Below are 25,047 nucleotides of genomic sequence, written 5' to 3' on the forward strand. Positions count from 1 at the left end.
TCCGACCATATCATGAGTATGAATCACGATCAAATAGGGATGATACCAGGTGTTCGCGAAAAGGTGAGCGTATCCTGCCCCTACGCTGGCACCTGTCACAAACACATCCAAACACAAAGGCAAGTCAATTGTTCACCTGAAAAGAGCACAACAACAACAGATCACAAAATCACAACAACAAACAGTTCACCAACAACAGCACATTGCTGGACTTATTACTTATGTCTTGCGGTTGTTATATACACGTATATGTACATGTTATAGTGCTTTCTGACCGCCTGGTAGAGCGTCCGCAGAGCGAAAGGTCCGGTGTTCGATCCCCGATAGCGTCATACCAAAAGACGTTTAAAGATGGTACTTGTTGTTACCCTGTCTGGCGCTCGGCATTAAGGGGCTAAAACAAGGACTGGTCGGCTCGGAGTCAGTATACTGTGTCTGAGTGGGGTATTCATGTTTAACTGCGGCATGGTATCTCAGTGAGCTAGCACTATAAATCGGCATCAGACTTGAATGCACATCGCTTTATAAGTGCAATAATTTTGGACGCGACCTCATCACCTCACCTTATGGTGCTTTCTCAAAACACAGTGCCACTCGCTTAAAAAACTATTCTCTTCTGCGTCTTGCAATTGTCCGTGTAGCCTCAAACATATTTCTGTTACTTCCAGGGCCAAGGGCAACATGGAACGTGAGTACGGCCGTGGTCTTGCCAATGAAAAGCAACTCTTTCACGGAACCACACCAGACTCAGCCGATCTCATCCCGCACCAAAACATCGACTTCCGGTTAGCCGGAAGTAGAGTGGGCGCCCTCTATGGCCAAGGGGCGTACTTTGCTGTGGACGCCAAGTATTCTGATGGCTACGCTAAAGAAGATGCAAGGCGTCACAGGTTCATGTTCTTGGCTAAAGTTCTCGTTGGGAAGTCGAAGCAAGGAAACCGAGAGTTGAAACGTCCGCCTGTGTTGGATTCCAGCAACAAAACTAAACTCGCTGACTCAGCATGTGATAGCGAAACAAGCGTGATCTACGTGATTTTCAGCGAAGGTCAAATATACCCAGAGTATCTGATTGAATATTACTGATTGTCATTATGTCCGCCCTGTGTTTGTATTGGCTTTAGATAAGTGCATTGCTATTACTATTATGTTTACTTATTTGATAGTGATTCATAAACAAATGCTGATGACATAGTCTTAATCGTACAACCGACTGAGCTTTAAGCAGATATTTTATGGATATGGAAAGGGCTTTGTCACTTCTATTTAACTGAAGGGATCTTAGAGAGTGAGTGAGTTGGGTTTAACGCCGCTTTTAACAGTATTCCAGTTATATCACGGCGTGTCAGCTTAATGTTGGAGGAAAGCCCGAAGTGATGCAGGTCCCAGACGTTTACCACTTCGGTGAAACCCACGAGCACGGGTATGGTGCTGACAAACCTAGAAACATAATTGGGGCGAACGGGGATTCGAACCCACAATCACAAGTTTCTGGCGTGCCCAAGGGACTCAACTCTGCACAGCTTATCGCGGCGCCTTAGACGACTGGGCCACCCATGCCCCCGGATCTTAGAGAAAGAAATTCATTTACTTACATGACAACTGACCGAGATCAAAGTAATCAAATGTAACTCATACGAGTCAAGAAAGGTGTAGTACAATCTGTCCCAGATTTAACCAAATTTCAAATGTCTACGAAACACTTTGACAGAAAACATCTGTATTTTGAAGATTTTTAGGCACATTTACTCTGTAACAACCCAGCTAACACACGACGTTGTCACAACGTTGTGGAAAGGTTGTGGATTGGTAACGTCGTGATATATTCACGTTGTGAAAACGTTGTGCATCGGTCATCACACAACGTTTTGTAACTACGTTTCTGAAACGTCGGTGAAACGTTATAGAGTTTGCTTCTCGATAGTCATAAAGGAATAGAGTGAGTGAGGGAGTGAGTTTGGTTTTACGCCGCTTTTAGCAATATTCCAGCAATATCACGGCGGGGGACACCAGAAATGGGCTTCACACATTGTACCCATGTCAGGAATCGAACCTGGGTCTTCGGCGTGACAAGCGAACGCTTTAACCACTAGGCTACCCGACCGCCTCCCTTAAAGGAATAGAACTGCTTTATCAAAATCAACCTGAACTTGTCAGAATACCAAGGTAGTAATGCATTACCTTTCTTTATATTCGGCATTTGAATTTTCATCTCTTAATACTAAAATTTCCAGAACGTAATTGCGTATCTCCATGACAACGTTAGTATTACGTTACATTGTAACGTTATTCCACAACGTTACAACAACGTTGCAAATTAAAGTTGTGATAACGTTGTGCTTTGGACATTACAACACTTTTTGTAAATGATGTTTAGGAAACCACTTGTAGATCTACCATCTCTACTAAATGTTGTCACAAGCAATATAACAGTTAAAAACAATTGGCGCGCATTTTTTGAGACGTGAGAGCGACTGCTGAAAGGTTTAACTGTTGCCTCGTGAAGTGACGTCAGAATGACGTCACATTGTCGCGGAAGATGTGTTGTCACCAGCCATCTAAGTTCACTCTGGACATATTACAACCAAGTGATTGTGCAGAATTTGGAACTGGACAGATGATCTGTGAATTCGGATGAGGTAAGTTAATTTTTCAAAAGCAGTCTCCGCTTGTTGATGTGTTTCTGTACATGCAGATAGTCAAATGATTTAAATGTATCGTATTATTAGAAGTGGCGGGGTTTTGAATGCAGTTTGCCGGTCACTTCCACTGAGCGTCAGTGTTGATATTAATATTTGATCCACAGAACATGATGTATATAGATATGAAGAAGGCCAAAGACTTTTTTCCTTATTATTATTTTATGGATACCAAGGGTAATTACCAAGGGCAAGCAGTATATGTTTGACCAGATTTCAGTCTGGCGGCATTTTGTGGCCGTCATATTTGTTCGGGTTTTGATCGTAAGCGTATAGGTCTGTAAATAGGCCTAACTTATGCATCGCCTACTGACCACTGGCAGTTATCGCCATTTCTTCCTTGTTATTTCTGAAATCATTTCTTTTTTAAAGTTAAAATGTACAAATCTTCTGACTTTGATTTTTGTGAAACAATGTGGCTCATTCAGGCCATGGGAAAGGTTGATTAGACTTCTATTATACAGCGAAGAGAGGGAATCAAAACAATGGAAGTATTTTCAGATCGACTCTCTGTAGGCTGCTAGTTACAATGTATAGCCCTAGTCTAAAGCGCTCAATGATGTTATGAAAAATTGTATTTTCGGGAAGAGACAGAAACATATTTGTTGTTTCCGAAAAGGCCTAATTAGCACTGACTGAAGTAGCCTAAATGTGGATCATCTGGTTGTTGGTGCTGTCTATTGACCTTTTTCACACTTTCGCCATCTTGGATCGAAAACGAGGCTTGGAGAGCATAACTCCATGCAGTGAGAGTCGTATCAGCTCATAGGGAACAGACAGCATGTTGTGCATTTAACTGATGGACATTTTAAACAAACAAAAAATGGTATCCTCTGTATCTAATACAGAAGATATTTCACATTAAATCATGAGGTCCAACTAAAATATGTCTGTAATACACTGGAATTAGCATTTTGCTGTCAGGATCCCGGAAGTGAATCGAAAGGTGCATTTCGAGATACGTATTTTAGAAATAGATTGTTTTAACATAACCTCGTCGGCATATAGATACAATGTGACAGTACATTCAATGACAGAAGTTTTGTATCGTAAATAAACCGCATAACATGAAACACGTCAGTTTCCTTTTGCAAAATTGCTCAGTCAATGCGTGGCTTGGCGAACTCTAGATCAAGATTGAGATCATGTTTATTTCGCGTTTCATAGTGGTGTTTGCTGCACAACGCACTATCGTTTTGCCATGAGTCCAGTTGACAAAAGACACTTTTTCTGCTAAGATTTTCATTTTAACATATTACAATGTTAACTATGAAAATAACTCGTGTGTCAAAATAAATATTCAGAAGGGGCGATAACTCTATTCAGTGTGTACAATGACAGATGATACTTTCAAATATCACTTACTTAACTGATTATTGGCGATTGAGATTGCACCGTGCACGACAAAAGTAATAATGTGTAAACTGTTTAAAATAAGTTAAAGGGAAACTAAAAATTGATAAATATAAATAATGTATGAAATTAAGAAATATAAGAATTGATACAACTACCAACTTCTTGAAAACCCTCACCTAATCCTGTATGATGATAGGTAATTGTATATCAAAAGGAAGCTACTAATACATTTATCCTGAATAGATATGAGTACAGATAAAATAACAAAAGATATAAAGGAATCAACTTCAATCGGTAATCAAGCCAAGATAAAATATATGTATCGGTACAAATTATGTTGATGGAACAATCTGGATTTCTCATATTTAACAAAGAAAAACAAACCAAAATTTTCATATCTTTATTTCTCACAATATAAGTTTTCAAAACTTAACATGGACTGGTTGTCTTTGTCAGTCAAAAGCACCTATTAAATTCCAGGAGAAAATAATTTTCTTGCTTGTAAACAAATGGTACAATGTGCTTTTTCAGTGTCCGATAAATATTGGCCATGTTGATTTGTGAGTGAATAAGGCTTTTCACTTCCTCGTCCTATTTAAGTGAAATATGACAGGAAGCACATTTGTTGATTAAATGATTATGGCTTTTCACTTCCTCGTCCTTTGACAGGACGCACATTGTAACCATTGTGTTACTGTCAGCAGAAAGCTCCTCCAGACATCCGTCACCGGATACTAGTACTTCATTGTGTTGACTCCCTGGCCTGAAATGAATAATTCAATAATATTGTTATAATATTCCTACTTCAATAACATTTTTTATAAACAATGCATATTCACCTTCTCTCAAAATATTGCTTATTTAGAAAACAACATTCTTCTGAAATAGAGAAGTTTAAGGAAATTTAATCACAGTGTGTAACTTTACATGCTACTTAAGAACATTCTTGAAGGCATCAATTCATCTGATATGTCGAAAACTCAAACAGTATATTCTTTGTAAATAGTAAACTCAACAGATGCATCAATTTAATGACAGTGTACTAAAGCTCTTTATATTAATGTCACACAGAAATTCACTCTTGTTTTAATTAAACACGTTTTGATATTTGCATTACTGGTATGTATTTAATTATGAAATACTTTGTTTAGTCTAACCATGTTGAAAACATACTTTCGCTGGAGTGAAAATCAGGTGAAATATCACGTTTTGTCACACCGACAGTCAGTCTGCCTCATTGACACTATGGTTTTATGAGTAAGGTCATGAAGATCACAAAGAAAATATAAGACTTGAATTTATTTTGTCAAATGCAGTGTTTATCCCTTCATGTGGTTTACTAAAGTTGATATCTTGACTTGAAAATATAAACTTTGTCAGATCATAAAGATGAAATATTATTAAACATATTTTATTGTCCAAAAAGACAAAGGGCAGCACTTATTACCGCCTTCTCCCTATATACAGTTATACATAATATTGCATAATGAAAATGAACAATTTACAGTTGAAGCTTCCCATTGTGGAAACATAGTGCGCAATATATATACAGTGCTCATATGAAGGATATGTACAATGTGCTGGAAAGTGAAGACAGTGTGCATCTCATACATATCCTAATATTATACATTTTAGTGTTGAATATAGATTTAACAATATTAATGAATAACAGTTTGGAAACAATAATATGCTAGCTACTAAATCTGTTAGTCGTTTCTATAAATTTGTGTACAGACAAGAATATTTTTGTATTCAGGAAACATCTAAGTTTGGATCACCAAAAAGAATACTATGTAGAGTTTTTTGTCCTCCAAGATTATCGATAGCTGTCAGTAATGTCTCCCTAAAATCATCATATAAGGTACATTCGAAGAAGAAAAAGGATGAGTTTTCACAAGGAGCATGCATACAAGGAGCATGAGATAAATTCATGCTATCATCGTTATTTGACAAGGAAAACAAATTTCTTCTATGTATTTATATTTTTTTAATTTTCTCGTTTTGATTGAATTATAAAAAAATATCAAAATGATCACACCACTTGACTTGATTGAAATAAACTAAAGTTCTAAAGATTGTTAACAATAGTAAAATATTACATCATAACAATATAATTATTGCAAAATGACACAGTAAGCACAACTATATTCTTATATATGAATTGATATGATTAATAATCAATAATACATGGCAATTGCTTGCACAAAAGAAATCTTTTTGTTTTAAAAGTTTCAAAACATGTTTGTTGACATAAAACCAGATGGGTTTCACAATTAAACAAAGGGAATTAATGAGTTATGATTGCAATACGCATGGGAATTAAAAATAATTCTTTTTATACTTTAAGTTTTTAGTAATGTCAATATGGCTGTTGGGCGGAGAGGTATGTGTGACTAGTGGATCAATGCATTACACCGCTAGGGTGTGTAGTGTCCATTGTTTCAGCATGTTGCTTTTCGTTATAACTATTTGTATGTATTTACCAGTGTCGAGGTTGGACGAAATGATATGGACGACAGGGGCGTAAATCCTGGGTCAGGGTTTTGCATTATTGTGTAAAGTGCATCATGTTCGTCGTGTAAAAAGGTTACCCCCAGTTTCAATTAGCAGATTAAACTTGTTGCGTCGGAATTTCGCTAATAAAGTCCGAAATATGAAGCGGTAAGTCCAGTGTTAGATATATTTCGACATCAAGAAGTGATTTGGCGCATGATATGTACATGTATATGAACATTTTCGGTTCGAATAAAGTGATGATTGGCAGTCCTGAACAAGATTACAAGTCTTTGTTTGAATTCTGACAAGAAGTCGGTGTTCCCAAATGTTTCAATACTTTTCCAAAATCCAGTTTAAGCAAAATATTTTGTATCTTTGCAGCCGAGTTTTGTCAAGCATCTTGGGTAAATTTGAACATTCTGTAAGCTTGATGTGGTAGTTTAGATGTCTCCATGTGAGTGATTGTATACACATAATTGTTCTCTTTCGTTGTACATACAAGTCGCAGACATATGCAATCTCCTGACACCATTGCGAATCATATACTATAATTATGGTTATATACTTTAACACGTCAATTTGAAATCATTATAATAAATATAGAAAAATCATGTGTTTGTTTGTTTATTAATCCTTTATATTTTCATTTCTGTGGACATAAATCATGTTGATGTATTTTAGTGATTTGTTGCAGAGACTGCTTTGTTGAAATGGTGGAAACAAACATATGTTGTATTTATTATTGGGTAGAAAACGTAAGTTTTTTATCTAGATGATTAACATAATGGTAACGATGATAATAGGACAAATTTGACCAAAGGAATAAAGAAAGACAACTGAAATAATTGACGAGAAAAATTGTAATAATTGTAATAAAGGTACAAATAAGTTGTAAGAAGATACAATTAATAAGAAAGAAATAAATATATTAATAAATAAATAGATAAATGGTTCGAAAGTATTTATCAACTGTTCACATTTTAACGAAATATGCAATGGAGTAAGTGAATTTAACGGTTCTTTTTACAGTATATCAGTTAAATCAGTTAAACTTAAGATGAAACTGGCTAACATACAGTGCATTGTGCTGACAAATCAGGTGTCATTACCGGGCTGTATCGGGGATTCGAACCAACAATCATGGGATTCTGGAAGCAAAGGGACGCAACTGCGAACAGGAACACGGGTCTTCGTATTCTGTGATCTATACCAGATCAGCATGCCCACATCTAGGAATCAAGGCTTTCATCTGCAATGAGCGACCAGATAGGTCAGAAACAGGTATAAAATCATATCCGAGCTTATTTACTATTTCATATAAACACGACCGCCTCCGTGGTCCAGTGGATAGGGTATCTGTCAGGAGAGCGGAAGATCAGTGGTTAAAGGGGAAGTGTACACGCAAAAATCACTTTCTTTCTTTTCTAAACAAAACGCAATTTTAGAATTAATTAGTATCTGTGTTTGAAAATATACACTCATTTTTTTCACAGTGAAAGTAGGAAGCTCACAATAGTGTGAAAATGATATGCCGTTATGAGGCCTTCGTTTTTCGAGCTAAACAGGCCTGAGTTATCCCCCTTAGATTATGACGTAATTGGTGCCAATTCAACTGGGTCCCTGTCTATTCTCAACGCAAAAGATATCAAGTACCAGTTTGCGGTAAAACAACATGGCCTACGACACACTCCGTCGCAGTGGTGACTCAGCATGACACTATGCTGGCTGGCATCTGAGACGCTAGAATCACACATCTAGACCTACACCACGTGAAGCGGCTCTAACAAAGCATGATGACGTCATAATGTTTATCAATTGGCACCAATGACGTCATATTGCAAGGGGCATAAGCCATGGTGTTTTTGTTGTGGAAATAGAACACTTGGTAAATGTGAAAAATATAAATCGTTTTAATGCGAAAAATATGTTAATTAATTGTGATATTTTTATATTTTTGTCTATGACACTTCTAGGTTAACACTTTTAATGTGGAAAAAGTACAAGAAAAATAGGTTAATTTCCGTGTGAACTTGCCCTTTAAATCCCCTAGCCGCGTCATACCGACAGACGATAAAAGATGGTATTTGTTGTTACCGCGCCTGGCACTCGGCATCAAGGTGGACCAACAAGGATTGTTTAGTGTGTGTCTGAGTGGGATATGCGTGTTTACAACTGTTGCTTAGTTTCTCGGTGGACTAACACTAAAAATAAAGCGGTATAAGTTGGGATTATTTCAAGCAACCACACACACACGCGCACGCGCATGCATGTTAATTGCTAGATAAGTGCAATGAACTTTAAAGTTGATAATTATATATTATAGCAACTCTATTTCTTTCAATGCGGGTCGACACTGACTAGCACCTACATCACAGGTTGGTCTCCAAAGACCGCCACCTCCCGTCCCGGATCCCCTCATCCCCCTCCCGCCCAGGATGCCCCTCCTCAAATAGACGCCAACTGGAACCGAACCTGAATTTCAAATCCTCCCAAGACTCCCTCCGTATTTAATTCGATGCAGACTCCTTTCGTCCAATCACGCGATAACATTGTTCAGATTTACAAAGCAATCGAGGAGACACATTTATAGCTACACCTTTTGAGCAACCGTCACATTTATAACCCATTGAGCCGCCGCACAGAGGTGGCATTTAAACCCACTAGACTGTGCTGACGTCAGTAACGATATCTAAAACCCATCAATATGTGCTGTCTGCTGAAACGGCCTCTCCGGTGACAGATATGCCTGTTTCGCATTTATAGTTATTTCCGTTGCTGAGTTTTCCAGCTGGCATAAAGCCAAGTTTGTGTTTCTACTTTCGATTTAGTCGATCGTAGTGTTCATAAGGAAGTCCGTCTCATTGAGTGTGTGTGTATCACATTTGTGATATCTAGGTAAGTCTGATTTTCATAATAACACAATCATAATCATAATAAAGCTCCAGGTTATACATTAGACACTCAGAATACGTTGTGTTATTGTGGGAATATGGGAACTGAGCGTGTTCGATCTTGTCATGTCGACATCGTCTACAGCACAACATGTCACGGCAGTGCTGTCTATTAGCCCAAACGGAATGCGTGATCCTCAACTGAAACATATACGTTAAAAATGATATGATACTATTTGTATTAAGTGTGGATGTTTATTTGGGCTGACTTGGAAATATAAATAGATGACCTGATAATTGACGTGTCCTCGGCCTGGTGGGTTAGACTGGAGTTAGTCGCTGTTTAACTTTAAACAGTTGAAGTATATCTTGTCCCTGGTGTTGTTTCCCTGTAGTCAGTTGATTGATTCACAATTTCGGGTCATGTTGTCAGTTGACTGATTTACTGTTGCAGGTCATGGTGTCAGTTGATTGATTTACTGTTGCAGGTCATGGTGTCAGTTGATTGATTTACTGTTACAGGTCATGTTGTCAAGTGATTGGTTTACTGTTGCAGGCCATGTTGTCAGTTGATTGATTTACTGTTGCAGGTCATGGTGTCAGTTGATTGATTTACTGTTGCATGTCATGTTGTCAGTTGATTGATTTACTGTTGCAGGTCATGGTGTCAGTTGATTGATTTACTGTTGCAGGTCGTGTTGTCAAGTGATTGGTTTACTGTTGCAGGTCATGTTGTCAGTTGATTGATTTACTGTTGCAGGTCATGGTGTCAGTTGATTGATTTACAGTTGCATGTCTTGTTCTCAGTTAGTTGATGTAATTTTTTAGGCTATGTTGTCAGTTGATTGATTTACTGTTGCAGGTCATGTTGTCAGGTGATTGATTCACTGTTTCAGGTCATGTTTTCAGTTGATTGATTCACTGTTTCATGCCATGTTGTCAGTTGATTGATTTACTGTTGCAGGTCATGTTGTCAGTTGATTGATTTACTGTTGCAGGTCATGTTGTCAGGTGATTGATTCACTGTTGCAGGTCATGGAGTCAGTTGATTGATTTACTGTTGCAGGTCTTATTCTCAGTTGGTTGATGTAATGTTTTAGGCCATGTTGTCAGTTGATTGATTCACCGTTTCGAGTCATGTTATCAGTTGATTGATTCACTGTTTCAGGTCATGTTGTTAGTTGATTGATTCACTGTTTTGGGCCATGTTGTCAGTTGATTGATTCACTGTTTCGAGTCATCTATTCAGTTGATTGATTTACTGTTGCAGGTCATGGTGTCAGTTGATTGATTCACTGTTTCAGGTCATCTTGTCGATTGATTCACTGTTTTGGGCCATGTTATCAGTTGATTGATTTACTGCTTCGGGTCATCTTGTCAATTGATTGATTCCCTGTTTGGGGCCATGTTGTTAGTTGATTGATTCACTGTTTCAGGTCATCTTGTCGATTGATTCACTGTTTGGGGCCATGTTATTAGTTGACTGATTCCCTGTTTCAGGCCATGTTGTCAGTTGATTGATTCACTGTTTCGGGCCATGTTGTTAGTTGACTGATTATTTGTTTTGGGCAATGTTGTTAGTTGATTGATACACTGTTTTGGGCCTTGTTGTCAGTTGATCGATTCACTGTTTCGGGTCATGTTGTCAGTTGATTGATTCACTGTTTCGGGCCATGTTGTCAGATGATTGATTTACTGTTGCAGGTCATGTTGTCAGTTGATTGATTTACTGTTGCATGTCATGTTGTCAGTTGATTGATTTACTGTTGCAGGTCATGGTGTCAGTTGATTGATTTACTGTTGCAGGTCATGTTGTCAAGTGATTGGTTTACTGTTGCAGGTCATGTTGTCAGTTGATTGATTCACTGTTTCATGCCATGTTGTCAGTTGATTGATTTACTGTTGCAGGTCATGTTGTCAGTTGATTGATTTACTGTTGCAGGTCATGTTGTCAGGTGATTGATTCACTGTTGCAGGTCATGGAGTCAGTTGATTGATTTACTGTTGCAGGTCTTGTTCTCAGTTGGTTGATGTAATGTTTTAGGCCATGTTGTCAGTTGATTGATTCACCGTTTCGAGTCATGTTATCAGTTGCTTGATTCACTGTTTCAGGTCATGTTGTTAGTTGATTGGTTCACTGTTTTGGGCCATGTTGTCAGTTGATTGATTCACTGTTTGGGGCCATGTTGTCAGTTGATTGATTCACTGTTTCGAGTCATCTATTCAGTTGATTGATTTACTGTTGCAGGTCATGGTGTCAGTTGATTGATTCACTGTTTCAGGTCATCTTGTCGATTGATTCACTGTTTTGGGCCATGTTATCAGTTGATTGATTTACTGCTTCGGGTCATCTTGTCAATTGATTGATTCCCTGTTTGGGGCCATGTTGTTAGTTGATTGATTCACTGTTTCAGGTCATCTTGTCGATTGATTCACTGTTTGGGGCCATGTTATTAGTTGACTGATTCCCTGTTTCAGGCCATGTTGTCAGTTGATTGATTCACTGTTTCAGGTCATCTTGTCGATTGATTCACTGTTTGGGGCCATGTTATCAGTTGATTGATTTACTGCTTCGGGTCATCTTGTCAATTGATTGATTCCCTGTTTGGGGCCATGTTGTTAGTTGATTGATTCACTGTTTCAGGTCATCTTGTCGATTGATTCACTGTTTGGGGCCATGTTATTAGTTGACTGATTCCCTGTTTCAGGCCATGTTGTCAGTTGATTGATTCACTGTTTCGGGCCATGTTGTTAGTTGACTGATTATTTGTTTTGGGCAATATTGTTAGTTGATTGATACACTGTTTCGGGCCTTGTTGTCAGTTGATCGATTCACTGTTTCGGGCCATGTTGTCAGGTGATTGATTTACTGTTGCAGGTCATGTTGTCAGTTGACTGATTTACTGTTGCAGGTCATGGTGTCAGTTGATTGATTTACTGTTGCAGGTCATGTTGTCAGTTGACTGATTCACAGCTTCGGGCCATGTTGTCAGGTGATTGATTTACTGTTGCAGGTCATGGTGTCAGTTGATTGATTTACTGTTGCAGGTCATGTTGTCAGTTGATTGATTCACCGTTTCGAGTCATGTTATCAGTGGATTGATTTACTGTTTGGGGCCATGTTGTTAGTTGATTGATTCACTGTTTCAGGTCATCTTGTCGATTGATTCACTGTTTGGGGCCATGTTATTAGTTGACTGATTCCCTGTTTCAGGCCATGTTGTCAGTTGATTGATTCACTGTTTCGGGCCATGTTGTTAGTTGACTGATTATTTGTTTTGGGCAATGTTGTTAGTTGATTGATACACTGTTTCGGGCCTTGTTGTCAGTTGATCGATTCACTGTTTCGGGTCATGTTGTCAGTTGATCGATTCACTGTTTCGGGTCATGTTGTCAGTTGATTGATTCACTGTTTCGGGACATGTTGTCAGGTGATTGATTTACTGTTGCAGGTCATGTTGTCAGTTGACTGATTTACTGTTGCAGGTCATGTTGTCAGTTGATTGATTTACTGTTGCAGGTCATGTTGTCAGTTGACTGATTCACAGCTTCGGGCCATGTTATCAGTGGATTGATTTACTGTTGCAGGTCATGGTGTCAGTTGATTGATTCACTGTTTCAGGTCATGTTGTTTATTGATGCACAGTTTAGGGTAATGTTGTCAGTTGATTGATTCACTGTTTTGGGGCCATGTTGTCAGTTGACTGATTAACTGTTTGGGGCCATGTTGTCAGTTGATTTATTCACTCTTTGGGGCCATGTTGTCAGTTGACTGATTAACTGTTTGGGGCCATGTTGTCAGTTGATCGATTCACTGTTTGGGGTCATGTTGTCAGTTGATTGATTCACTGTTTGGGGTAATGTTGTCGGTAGATTGATTCACTGTTTTGGGGTAATGTTGTCAATTGATTGATTCACTGTTTTGGGTCATGTTGTCAGTTGATTGATTTAATGTTATAGGCCATGTTGTCAGTTGATTGATTCACTCTTCGGGGTAATGTTGTCAGTTGATTGATTCACTGTTTGGGGTAATGTTGTCAGTTGAATGATTCACCGTTTCGAGTCATGTTTTCAGTTGATTGATTTACTGTTGCAGGTCATGGTGTCAGTTGATTGATTCACTGTTTCAGGTCATGTTGTTTATTGATTCCCTGTTTGGGGCCATGTTGTCAGTTGATTGATTCCCTGTTTGGGGCAATGTTGTCAGTTGATTGATTCACTGTCTTGGGCCATGTTATCAGTTGATTGATTTACAGTTTCGGGTCATGTTGTCAGTTGATTGATTTACTGTTTCAGGCCATTGTGTCAGATGATTGTTTACTTTTGCAGGTCATCTTGTCGATTAATTCACTGTTTGGGGCCATGTTGTCCGTTGATTGATTCACTGTTTCGGGTCATGTTGTCAGTTGATTGATTCACCATTTCGGGTCATGTTGTCCGTTGATTGATTCACTGTTTGGGTCCATGTCGTTAGTTGATTGATTCACCGTTTTGGGTCATGTTGTCAGTTGATTGATTCACTGTTTCAGGCCATGTTGTCAGTTGATTGATTCACTGTTTGGGGCCATGTCGTTAGTTGATTGATTCACCGTTTTGGGTCATGTTGTCAGTTGATTGATTCACTGTTTCGGCCCATGTTGTTAGTTGATTGATTCACAGTTTCGGGTCATGTTGTCAGTTGATTGATTCACCGTTTTCGGGCCATGTTGTCAGTTGACTGATTTACTGCTTCGGGCCATGTTGTTAGTTGATTGATTCACCGTTTTGGGTCATGTTGTCAGTTGATTGATTCACTGTTTCGGGCCATGTTGTTAGTTGACTGATTCACCGTTTTGGATCATTTTGTCAGTTGATTGATTCACTGTTAGGGGCCATGTTGTCAGTTGACTGATTCACTGCTTCGGGCTATGTTGTTAGTTGATTGATTCACCGTTTCGGGTCATGTTGTCAGTTGATTGATTCACCGTTTGAGGCCATGTTGTCAGTTGATTGATTCACTCTTTGGGGCCATGTGTCAGTTGATTGATTCAGTGCTTGGTGTGAAGTTGTCATTTGATCGTTGTTTATCTGGTTTTGTTGTTACGTGTTTTCTTTCTGTTTTGGGTCTTATCAGCTTATTGTTTTACTGTCACAGGTCTTGTCCTTATTGTGTCAAGTCTTGTTTCTTGGTAAGCATTTCACTGTTTGTGGTTACGTCATCGTATTGTTTTGTTATCATATTCATTATTTATTTACTACTTTTGGGACACCCAGGAGCACGGTTATGGCACCGACAAACCTCGACACTTCATCATGGTGAATCTGGGATTCGAACCCTGGATGATAGGCTTCTCGGTTTCAGGCAACTTAGAATTAGATGACTTGATCAGTTGTCCTCCCGATTAACACCTGGTGGCCTAGCCTCCAACTAGTAGCAACAACACTCATTTATCTGATATGACCGACATGACAAAGGAAATGTAAATAGGGAGATTGCAACTGTGATTAACAAAACATAGTTCTATTATAAGCTGTGATGGCGGCTTCGGTTTCAATAAATTGAGTTTCATTTGTATTTGCTTTGAGTTCTAATTCCGTTTATAATGATGACTTGCAGATGCCAGAGCCGGTTTCGCAGCGTAGCCATCACCAATTACACGATATTCAAATGCATAAACCATGGTTTACTTTCATTTGTTTCTTCAATAGCACGTGTCTACCTATGACTCCACAGCCCAAAACGATGACAGCTATTTACCCCTGTCCGACCCGTGAAGATCCGGGGTAGAATAGGTCTTCAGCAACCCATACTTGCTGTAAAAGGCGACTAACGGGTTCGGGTGGTCAGGATCTCTGACTTGGTTCATGCATGTCATCGTATCCCAATTGCGTGGATCGATGCTTATGATGTCAATCACTGGATTGTCTGGTCCAGACTCGATTATTTACAGACCGCCTTCATATAGCTGGAATGCTGAGTGCGGCGTTAAACAACAAACAAACAAACTTACCCCTGTCCAGGCGTCAGGCGTCCAGAGGCTGAACTTTTACCAGCGTTTCCAGCTATTGCGGATTTTGTAACTCATTGTCTGTCATAGCCTCCATAGTGTCCGCACACGATGACCGCTACCTACCCATGTCCGGGCATCAGGGTGGTCAGAGGTCCTGATTGGGCGGGGAGAGACCAAGATGGCGGTGAAGGTCACGTGGGAACTGTCGTCAAGATAGAGGCTTCTGATTGGGCAAAAGGCAAAGTGACCGTTTTCTGGGACAGTGGCCGTGAGTTCCAGTACCGGGCAGGGTTTGACAGCAAGTTCGAGCTGCTGGTGTTTGACTCGGGGCCTACAGGTGAGAAAAACTTTCATATCTGAAGGTTATCTGACATCTTGTATAAGAAAAGAAAACTTTACAGCTCCATTCAGAGACAAATGCGTACTTTGGATCAGTGACCGAAAATAAATATCTTGTCTCTTAATAAAATTCTATCTGTTTCAGTGTGTAAATTATTAATAATTATTATTGTGATATTAATAATGAAGTAAACAAGGTTTAAAGTTATATTACTCATTTGAACAGTACTTAAATAGTACAATCGACACGATTTTTTTATGAATATGGAAATGGTTTTGTCAGGTTTGTTCAATTGTATAGTGTTGTGTCAGATTCAAAGTAGTCATCAAATTCCATCACAAAAGACATACATGGCTTGAATGGAAGATTGAGTTCAATAAAAGCACGGATCAATTTGAACTCACTGAATTAATTGTTTTGTGAGATACAAAATAGCGATTTTCATTTTGAATTGTTTAGACCACGTGTCATTTTAGCTCTTCCAGCCTTTAGGTGTGACTTGATGAGCTTTTTTACATTTAGCGGAAATACGTAATTTCATGTTTCCATTTTCGATCAGTCTGTTCTGTATACCCTTCAAAAGATATTCTGTGTAAAAAGATGGTAACTCACAGAATGTGCTCCCATCTCTGTAATGGGCCTTTGTTTATTGTAAAGGAGTTCAACATAAAGGCTTCATATGTGACGGGTGTGGGGAGGATAACATTGCAGGAATGAGATGGAAGTGTTCGCAATGCACGGACTTTGACTTATGTACTCTGTGCTACAACACGGAACGCCATGCGACGGACCACGCCTTCCTCCGGTGTCTCACCAACAACTCACCACTGTGAGTATGCGGCTCAGTATCACACCTGTTCATCGTCACAGGGTAGAAGTAAACAAATTAGAAACCATCTATGAAATGCAAATCAAATTCGGGATTGTCAGTAAAATATTCGTTGGGTGCAGGTGGGTAGATGGGGTGTTGGGGGTCTCAGATAGAATAGTGTCACTGTTTCCAGACATTCTTTATCGTCTGGGTAGAGAAACGTTTTCCTGTTCCCAACAAATTGCAGTCGGACCGCCAAACCTGAGGCAAACTTATTTTGTTAGTATTTAGACCGCCTCCGTGGTCTAGTGGTAGAGTGGTCGGAGTCAGTATACTGTGTCTGAGTGGGGTATTCATGTTAAACTGCGGCATGGTATCTCAGTGGGCTAGCACTATAAATCGGCATCAGTCCGGCCTAGTACAAGCAGCCACACAAACACACACACGTACATGCACGTCACTATATAAGTGCAATAATCTTCGACGCGACGTTAAACCCCATTTCACCTCACCACCTTGTTAGTATTTTCTACATAAGTTATTTTGATCACTTAGAAATCTAGTAAAATCCTTTTTGCGGTTCGGTTTGTGTTGGATTTCTAGGTAGTTTGATGGAGACTCCATGTATCCGTGTTTCACATAAAGACATATCAACCAATAAAATGATATCCTCTATGTCTAACACAGAAGATATTTTACATTTAATGGTGTCCCTATTTAGTCTTAGCAGGACAATAATTCATTATTTGTTAAATTTCCTAATGTCAATAGAAGCCTTGTCAATGGATTAATTAAGGTTGTGATATAGATCTGTAGATATATTTTGTTACACTTCGGTCAGTGTGACATTAGTATATGTGACCTTTTCTTCTTTCAAACTTTTGTATATTCTTTATTTGACACTGATTTTGATCATGTGATTTCAACCATTAAAAGATTAAGATATCACACAAAATTTTCAGCATGCTCTGAATATCTTCATAATGTTCACCCTTTTTCAGATATTATCACAATTTAATAATATTATCTGCCAGCAAACAAATATAAGTGGTGTTATATTTTACTTGGATCTATGAATATACCAACATTTACCCCAAATCTAGAATAAAATATCATCTTGGAGAAATAATAATTGTTCCACCGGATGTCCAGTCAGTAATATAATGTCTAAGTGGATCTGGAAAATATCTATCTGACATATCATCCTCAATCATTTTTATTTCCAAAACCTGACAATATATTCAAGGAATAACTTTAATTTTAATTTGGACTGCTTATAAACCCAATAATAAAAATCCATTCCTGTAACCCCATCAGGTAAATAAAAGTTTTGTAGGTTCAATTAAATGATTCTGATCAAACTTAATGTTGGATATTAGTGAATGTCAAATGTGCAGCTCTCTAAAATCTTTCGGATTTCCGATACAGTAAACGAACACGCTTATAACGAGAGGGAACACTGTAGGCTGTGTAGATATTCACTGTGTTGCATTGTCTCTCTGGACTCAAAGTCTGAAATTTATATTTCAATATTGTAATAAAAGTTCTACTTCTATGATATTTTTATATACAATGCATATTCATCTTTTCTCAATATATTTTTATTCAGCAAACAATTTTCCCTATTTTTCTGAACAGAGAAGTTTGGGGAAAATTAATCACAGTGAATAACATAACATGCTACTGTAGAACAATCTTGAATCAATTCGTTTGATATGTCTAAAACCCAAACTGTATAGAGTTCGTAAACACAACAGATGCATCACTCTAGTGACACAGAATGTACTACAGTTCTTTATATCAATGACATACAAAGCCACTCTTGTTTATATGAGCAGGGCGCCGTTGTACAAAACAACCTTAGCGCTACGAGTGTCGTAAGTCTATGTTCAGGTATGGGAGTTACGATCACCTCAGCGCTAAGATAGCTTTGTACAACGGCACACAGGTATTTTTTGTTGACATGTGTTGATATTTGCTTTGTGTATGTAATCATGAAATACCTTGTTCAGTATGAACATGCTGAACACATAATTCCGCTGGCGTGAGATAACGTCAGTGTGTCTCATTGACACAAGGGGCGGTCGGGTAGCCTAGTGGTTAAAGCGTTCGCTCGTCACGCCGAAGACCCGGGTTCGATTCCCGACATGGGTACAATGTGTGAAGCCCATTTCTGGTGTCCCCCGCCGTGATATTGCTGGAATATTGCTAAAAGCGGCGTAAAACCATACTCACTCACTCACTCATTGACACAATGGTTTTTAGGGTAGGGTCACAAAGAAAATATAATTTGAATAAGACTTGTATTTTTAGTCAAATAAAATGTTTATCTCATCTTGTGGTTTACTTAAATTGAAAATATCAGCTCTCACAAGATGAGATAAATACATAGTATTATGATTATTTGACACAAAAAAAAACATTTCCTCAATGTATTTTTTATATTTATTGTCCTGATTGAATTTTTCAAATTATCAAAATGATCACAACACTTGACTTGATTGAAACAAATAATGTTATAAAGATTGTTAATCTTTACAAATAAATATTACATCATAATAATATAATTATTGCACACTGACACATTAAGCACAACTATCATATAACATATCCATGAATAATAATCTAATAATAATAATTCTAAAACTGTCAAAACATGTTTGCGTACATAAAACCAGATAGATTTCATAGTAAAACACAGACAAAGAGAATGAATGAGTTATGATTGTAATAGCCATGGGAATTACACAACACCCATAATTTCTGTCTGTTTCTGTTAACTCCGTCTTTGTTTCAAAACTTGAAATATCTCTGTTTAAGACGTATCTGTTTCCGTACATTACATAACGATAACATGGATTCACATGTAGATTGAACATGTACTGCCCATTAATTAGTTGGGTGTTTGTTCATTTAATGACATGATTATATTTGTACAGAGAAGTAAATATAATGTTTGGTAAAACCGCATATTATTTTATTTATGTCAAAACCCTCTTTGTAATAATTCTGTAGAAATAATACACCTCATACCAACTAATAATTGACAATTAAGATAACTTCTGTTCACGGTCAGAGCAGCACCAGCAGATCTGGAGATCAAATATTTTATTAGAATGTATTTAAGTGCATTACAGTTAACATCAAATCAAAACTGATGCAAATTCTGTTTTGGTATGATTGTAAATTCTTAATAGGTTACGATAAGATAAACAAAATAAACATATCAATTTAGTTAATTTCTGACATCTATCTGGACTTGGTCAAAGGTCAATAGTTTCTACTCGCCAAAGACCCAGCTGACTTCAAGTACAGCTCGCAACGTTGTTCAAACTCACACCTTGACTAAAACAAATGAATCTATAACTTCTAGTGAATGGTGCGTAAACAGTGAATAATTCATTACACAATTCCAGTAGGATTTGTATTTAGTCGTTGTTCAGCTATTGTGTACGGCACTCGGTGTTGGTTACCAGGTGGTCATAGATATATGAAATTGAAATCACAACAGAAAGTCTAGACTCACTTACTTCAGTGAGGAGACCAGATGACAATAGAATTCTTTGTCATTGATAAGAATGTGAGGTGTTCAATACTTACCATAAATGTTGCCGTGGTCGTATTGGCGTGGTCAAATTGTCACAGTTTGTCCCGGTTGTTTTGTTGACATCGCCATATGTATCATGTGCTATGCAGGCGTCACCCTTTGCTCCCAAGCCTCGCTTTCAAACCGGAAGTGGCGAAGTGTGAAAAAGGTCATTAGCTATAGAAACTATGAAAAGTATTATAATGCTTCTAAGCATGAAATCTCATTTCCTAAAGCTATTAAAAAGTGAGTGAGTATGGATTTACGCCGCTTTTGGCAGTCAATCATCAAGCGATGTCGCGGCGGGGTACACCAGATGGGCTTCACACATTGTACCCTAGTAGGGAGTCGAACCCGGATCTTTGACCTGACGAACGAACGCTTTAACCACTAGGCTTCCCCACCGTCCGCTATTAAAGAAGTGTGTAGGGTTTCCATTAAGCAATCAATTCGTGACACTCTTTACAACTACTCTCTTGATGGCGATTATCGTCTTAACCGCATGGTCGATATCACGTGACACTGACGATAAGGTTTTACCACAAAAGAAAATTTGATTGATTTTAATTGAATGAAATATAGGATTGAGTTGATATGAATAAAACAACCTGTCGAACCTCATCGTTTCAGGGGGCGGGCGGGTAGCCTCGTTGTTTAACCGTCACGCCGAAGACCCGGGTTCGATTCCCGACATGGGTACAACATGTGAAGCCCATTTCTGGTGTCCCCCGCCATGATATTGCTGGAATATTGCTAAAAGTTGCGTAAAACCATACTCACTTACTCACTCACCGTTTCAGTGTGCGAGTGTCGCCTCGTTCCGGCACACAAAGAATCCGTGCAATCGGTCTGTTCAAGGACTCAAAGGTGATGCGTGGTCCTCACTGGAAATATGGAAGTCAAGACGGTCAGTTTTCAAATATGATTCTGTCTGCTATTTCATAATTAAAGAGGTATCTACTTTCAAAATATGTTAACTAACACTAAGCCCCTTCATTTTTGCCCACGACCGTCTCCGTGGTCTAGTGGTAGAGCGTCCACCCGGAGAGAGGAAGGTCCGGAGTTCGATCCCCGGACGCGTCATACCAAAAGACGTTAAAAGATGGTACTTTGTTGTTACCCTGTCTGGCGCTCGGCATTAAGGGGCTAAAACAAGGACTGGTCGGCTCGGAGTCAGTATACTGTGTCTGAGTGGGGTATTCATGTTAACCTGCGACATTGTATCTCAGTGAGCTAGCACTATTAATCGGCATCAGTCCGGTCTAGTACAAGCAGCCACACACATACACACACACACGTGCATGCACGTCGCCATATAAGTGCAATAATCTTGGACGCGACGTAAAACCCCATTTCACCTCACCTCATTTTTGTCCATTAAGTATGAAGATACATACATAAAATATTCATTTGATAAATTTCACTGTTATTTGGTTCCTCGTTAATATCAATATTGGTATTAATATCCGTTGGTTGTTTTGTCAGTCTCATAAGCCAAGGGCCTGTATCAATACCATTATTATGCCTCCAAGTGAGATTGACCAATCAGAGAGCAGAACTACTGACCCCACATGAGTCCGTATAAAATCAGTAAAAACCCAAGATGGTTGATACTGACCTAATATGGGTGTAAGGTTTGAAGAGTAGTCTCCCTTTGACCTTTAACGTCAACGTACGGTTGTAAGTGTCAAGTTTTCACTTTGACATGACATGTGCGATATGGATACCAGAGAGTGTAAACTTTTCGGCATTATAAATTCGTTATCGTGTCTTTAGTTGCCATTTATGGTGACATATTAGGTTAGCAGAAACATATTGGGCGAGCCGTAACTAATAATATCTGGCGTCAAGACAAGTTGAACCGGTACTCCCATCCTCTGACATACTTACGCTTGTCGTAGCGCTAAGAGACCTCGGGCCTCGATCCACAAAGCAATATTAGCGCTAAGGCAATCCTAACTCAGATAATTCCATATGGACTTAGCCGTTGTACAAAACAACCTTAGCGCTGCGACTGTCGTAAGTCAATGTTAAAGCATGGGAGTTACGATCACCTTAGCGCTAAGATCCTTTGTACAACGATACCCTGGACGATAAAGTGTTAACCTGTTGTTGACACAGGACCCGTGAAGATTCCGGGGTAGAATAGGTCTTCAGCAACCCATGCTTGCCATAAAAGGTGACTATGCTTGTCGTAAAAGGCGACTAACGCGATCATGTGGTCAGGCTCGCTGACTTGGTTGATGTATGTCATCGACCCCAATTACGTGGATCGATGCTCATGATATCAATCACTGGATTGTGTGGTCCAGACTTGATTATTTGCAGACCGCCGTCATATAGCTAGAATATTGCGGCGCTAAACCACAAACCAACCAACCAAAAATGTCGACACAGAACCATGATAGACTGGACCAAATCGAGTGCATCAAATGTCACAATGGCGACGGTAATTGCTATTCTGGTGTAAATATAAATTGTCAATGCAAGAAAATAACCAGCCTAGATTTTCTGCCGAAACAGATTCCACTTGGCGTAAAGGGCAAATAGCTGTGACAAATTATATGAAGGGACCATTGAAAAGGGTAAGCATGTCCTGTCGTACCGGTAGCACCCGCCATTCATACATGTGCATAAAAAAGAACGCCATATACTCAAGCATTACATTGACATCTTTGACCACTGCGTCTGTAGGTGGAGAGGGCAACACCGGGGACGTCGTGAAGCTCGGGTCATGGACGGGAGGGTACAGTCGGGGAGCTGTCAATGTGAGGTGGGAGGGGGGGCAGGACAGTCTGGAGGGCTACCGCTTGGGTGCTCAGGGCAAGGTGGAACTCATCACGGTGGACGAGGCACAAGGCTGGAGGTATTACAAGGCTCATCTCCCGGTTCTCGGTGAGTTGATAGTAACGCCATTCCGGACATTCTGTTTGTCGAACGAAAAAATTGAAATTACTTCGTCCAGTATTTTTTCTGGAGTATTTTTGTACTTATTTTCTCCATCGTTGTGTGCATCAAATTGTTAATAGTTTTCAATAAATTTAAAAAATATTCTTTTGTCGCAATCATGCTGTTTAATTACAACAGGTGTCTGTAGGTTAATGAAGAAGAGTTAAGCTGGACATTCTGTTTGTTGAACGAAAAAATTGAAATTACTTCGTCCAGTATTTTTTCTGGAGTATTTTTGTACTTATTTTCTCCATCGTTGTGTGCATCAAATTGTTAATAGTTTTCAATAAATTTAAAAAATATTCTTTTGTCGCAATCATGCTGTTTAATTACAACAGGTGTCTGTAGGTTAATGAAGAAGAGTTAAGCTGGACATTCTGTTTGTCGAACGAAAAAATTGAAATTACTTCGTCCAGTATTTTTTCTGGAGTATTTTTGTCTTTATTTTCTCCATCGTTGTGTGCATCAAATTGTTAATAGTTTTCAATAAATTTAAAAAAATATTCTTTTGACCCAATCATGCTGTTTATTTACAACAGGTGTCTGTAGTTTAATTAAGACGAGTTAAGCTATAATCCAAGCAACTAGTTGTACAAATAACTACCACAATATCCACATGGCTACGAGGGTTACCTTATATTGGACAGCGTGGGTAATGAATTTGTACCCCTAAGGAAAGGGACAACTATTTCACTGAACAGTGTTAGGCTAAATCGTATTGACTATTTGTTTTTAATTGTTGCATTTAGCTTTTCATTATTATTTTTGTTTGTTTCTTTTGTTGTTTGTGGAGGTGGTAGCTATAGTGTAATCACAGCTAGGTGCTAATTATCTACTAGGGCATGGATATTTGTCAAAATATATATTTCTTTAATTACTACCAGCTAAATTTAGACCAGTCTCATCAACACATTTGGCATCAATAGTTCAAACGATGTAGGAATATATCTTTAGGCTTGGATAAATGTTTGAAAGCTTTATTTTAGCAATATCATTTTCATCATAACATTGACATTAATCAGGTGAGGACACGTCCCAAATTTGGAAACAGACGAATATTTGAAAATGTTTTCACAATTGCAGTTTGGTTGTTGTAGATGTTGTGAATCCAAATGACGTTCGCCTGAAAGTTGGCGACAAAGTGAAAGTGGAGGTTGACAAGGATATATTTGAACGCATGCATAAGGACCATACAGGTCTTCGTGAAGGCATGTCACAGGTACGGACCAGTCGTCTCTACCGTGTTGATTGTTCCATTGTTATACGCGTCGACATCACAATCGCATCTGTGGTCAATGACATTGGTGACAAATTCTTCTAGCTTTTCATAATTGTTTTATTAATATATATATTTTTATTTCGACAACTGACCTAAATTCTGAAGGAAAACAGGTTTACTAAGGAAACGAGGTCTTTTTATTTCCAGTGTTTGGGAGAGGTTGGTACCGTCGTTACTCTTCCCTCAAGAGACGAGAGTGCAATTATTGCGCAGTACCAGGATGCAGAAGAGTATGGTCTGGTTAAGTCCACTTTAACAAGGGTAGGTTGTTCTTTGGCAACATCAACTTTAAAAATAACACCAAATGTCTGAGTAGTCGACATATCGCATTAACTTAACGGTATTAAGTAAGGTCTGGTCCAATGAAAAGATTCGTTTTTTTGTTAAAAAAACAACTGCACTGATATGGTTCAGTTTGAGATCCAGAAAGAACGCATTGCCTTTAGGTCTATATAGACCTGTCTTCGCCCGTAAGAGTGAGTGAGTTGGGTTTAACGCTGCTTTTAACAGTATTCCAGTTATATCACGGCGTGTCAGCTTTATGTGGGGAGAAGCTCGAAGTGATGCAGGTATCAGACGTTTACCACTTCGGTGAAACCCACGAGCACGGGTGTGGTGCTGACAAACCTAGAAACATAATCATAGGTTTCTAC

At 38.7% G+C, this 25,047-nt stretch overlaps 2 protein-coding genes across 2 annotated transcripts in view; both read left to right on the top strand.

Annotated features, from left to right (window-relative positions):
- The first annotated feature begins 681 nt into the window (after positions 1-681).
- LOC124152855 (protein mono-ADP-ribosyltransferase PARP12-like) lies at positions 682-1,083 on the top strand. Its single transcript, XM_048394674.1, has one exon. It carries the CDS (start codon positions 682-684, stop codon positions 1,081-1,083), a length of 402 nt encoding a protein of 133 aa, XP_048250631.1.
- Positions 1,084-9,374: 8,291 nt separating this feature from the next.
- LOC124152853 (E3 ubiquitin-protein ligase mind-bomb-like) overlaps positions 9,375-25,047 on the top strand; it is a 29,898-nt gene continuing 14,225 nt past the window's right edge. The window contains exons 1-7 of the mRNA XM_046525905.2: positions 9,375-9,443; positions 15,517-15,766; positions 16,427-16,598; positions 20,967-21,073; positions 22,861-23,061; positions 24,213-24,334; positions 24,542-24,655. Of these exons, the coding sequence (XP_046381861.2) occupies positions 15,538-15,766; positions 16,427-16,598; positions 20,967-21,073; positions 22,861-23,061; positions 24,213-24,334; positions 24,542-24,655 (945 nt within the window). The 5' untranslated portion in view covers positions 9,375-9,443; positions 15,517-15,537. The remainder of the gene's footprint in view (positions 9,444-15,516; positions 15,767-16,426; positions 16,599-20,966; positions 21,074-22,860; positions 23,062-24,212; positions 24,335-24,541; positions 24,656-25,047) is intronic.

Source organism: Haliotis rufescens, unplaced genomic scaffold (genome assembly GCF_023055435.1).
Source record: "Haliotis rufescens isolate VD_foot unplaced genomic scaffold, xgHalRufe1.0.p SCAF_13, whole genome shotgun sequence".
NCBI classification, from domain to species: Eukaryota; Metazoa; Mollusca; class Gastropoda; order Lepetellida; family Haliotidae; genus Haliotis; species Haliotis rufescens.

Bases quoted from the DNA above. Each gene is read 5' to 3' on its own strand.
- LOC124152855 (XM_048394674.1), top strand. From the start codon at position 682: ATGGAACGTGAGTACGGCCGTGGTCTTGCCAATGAAAAGCAACTCTTT.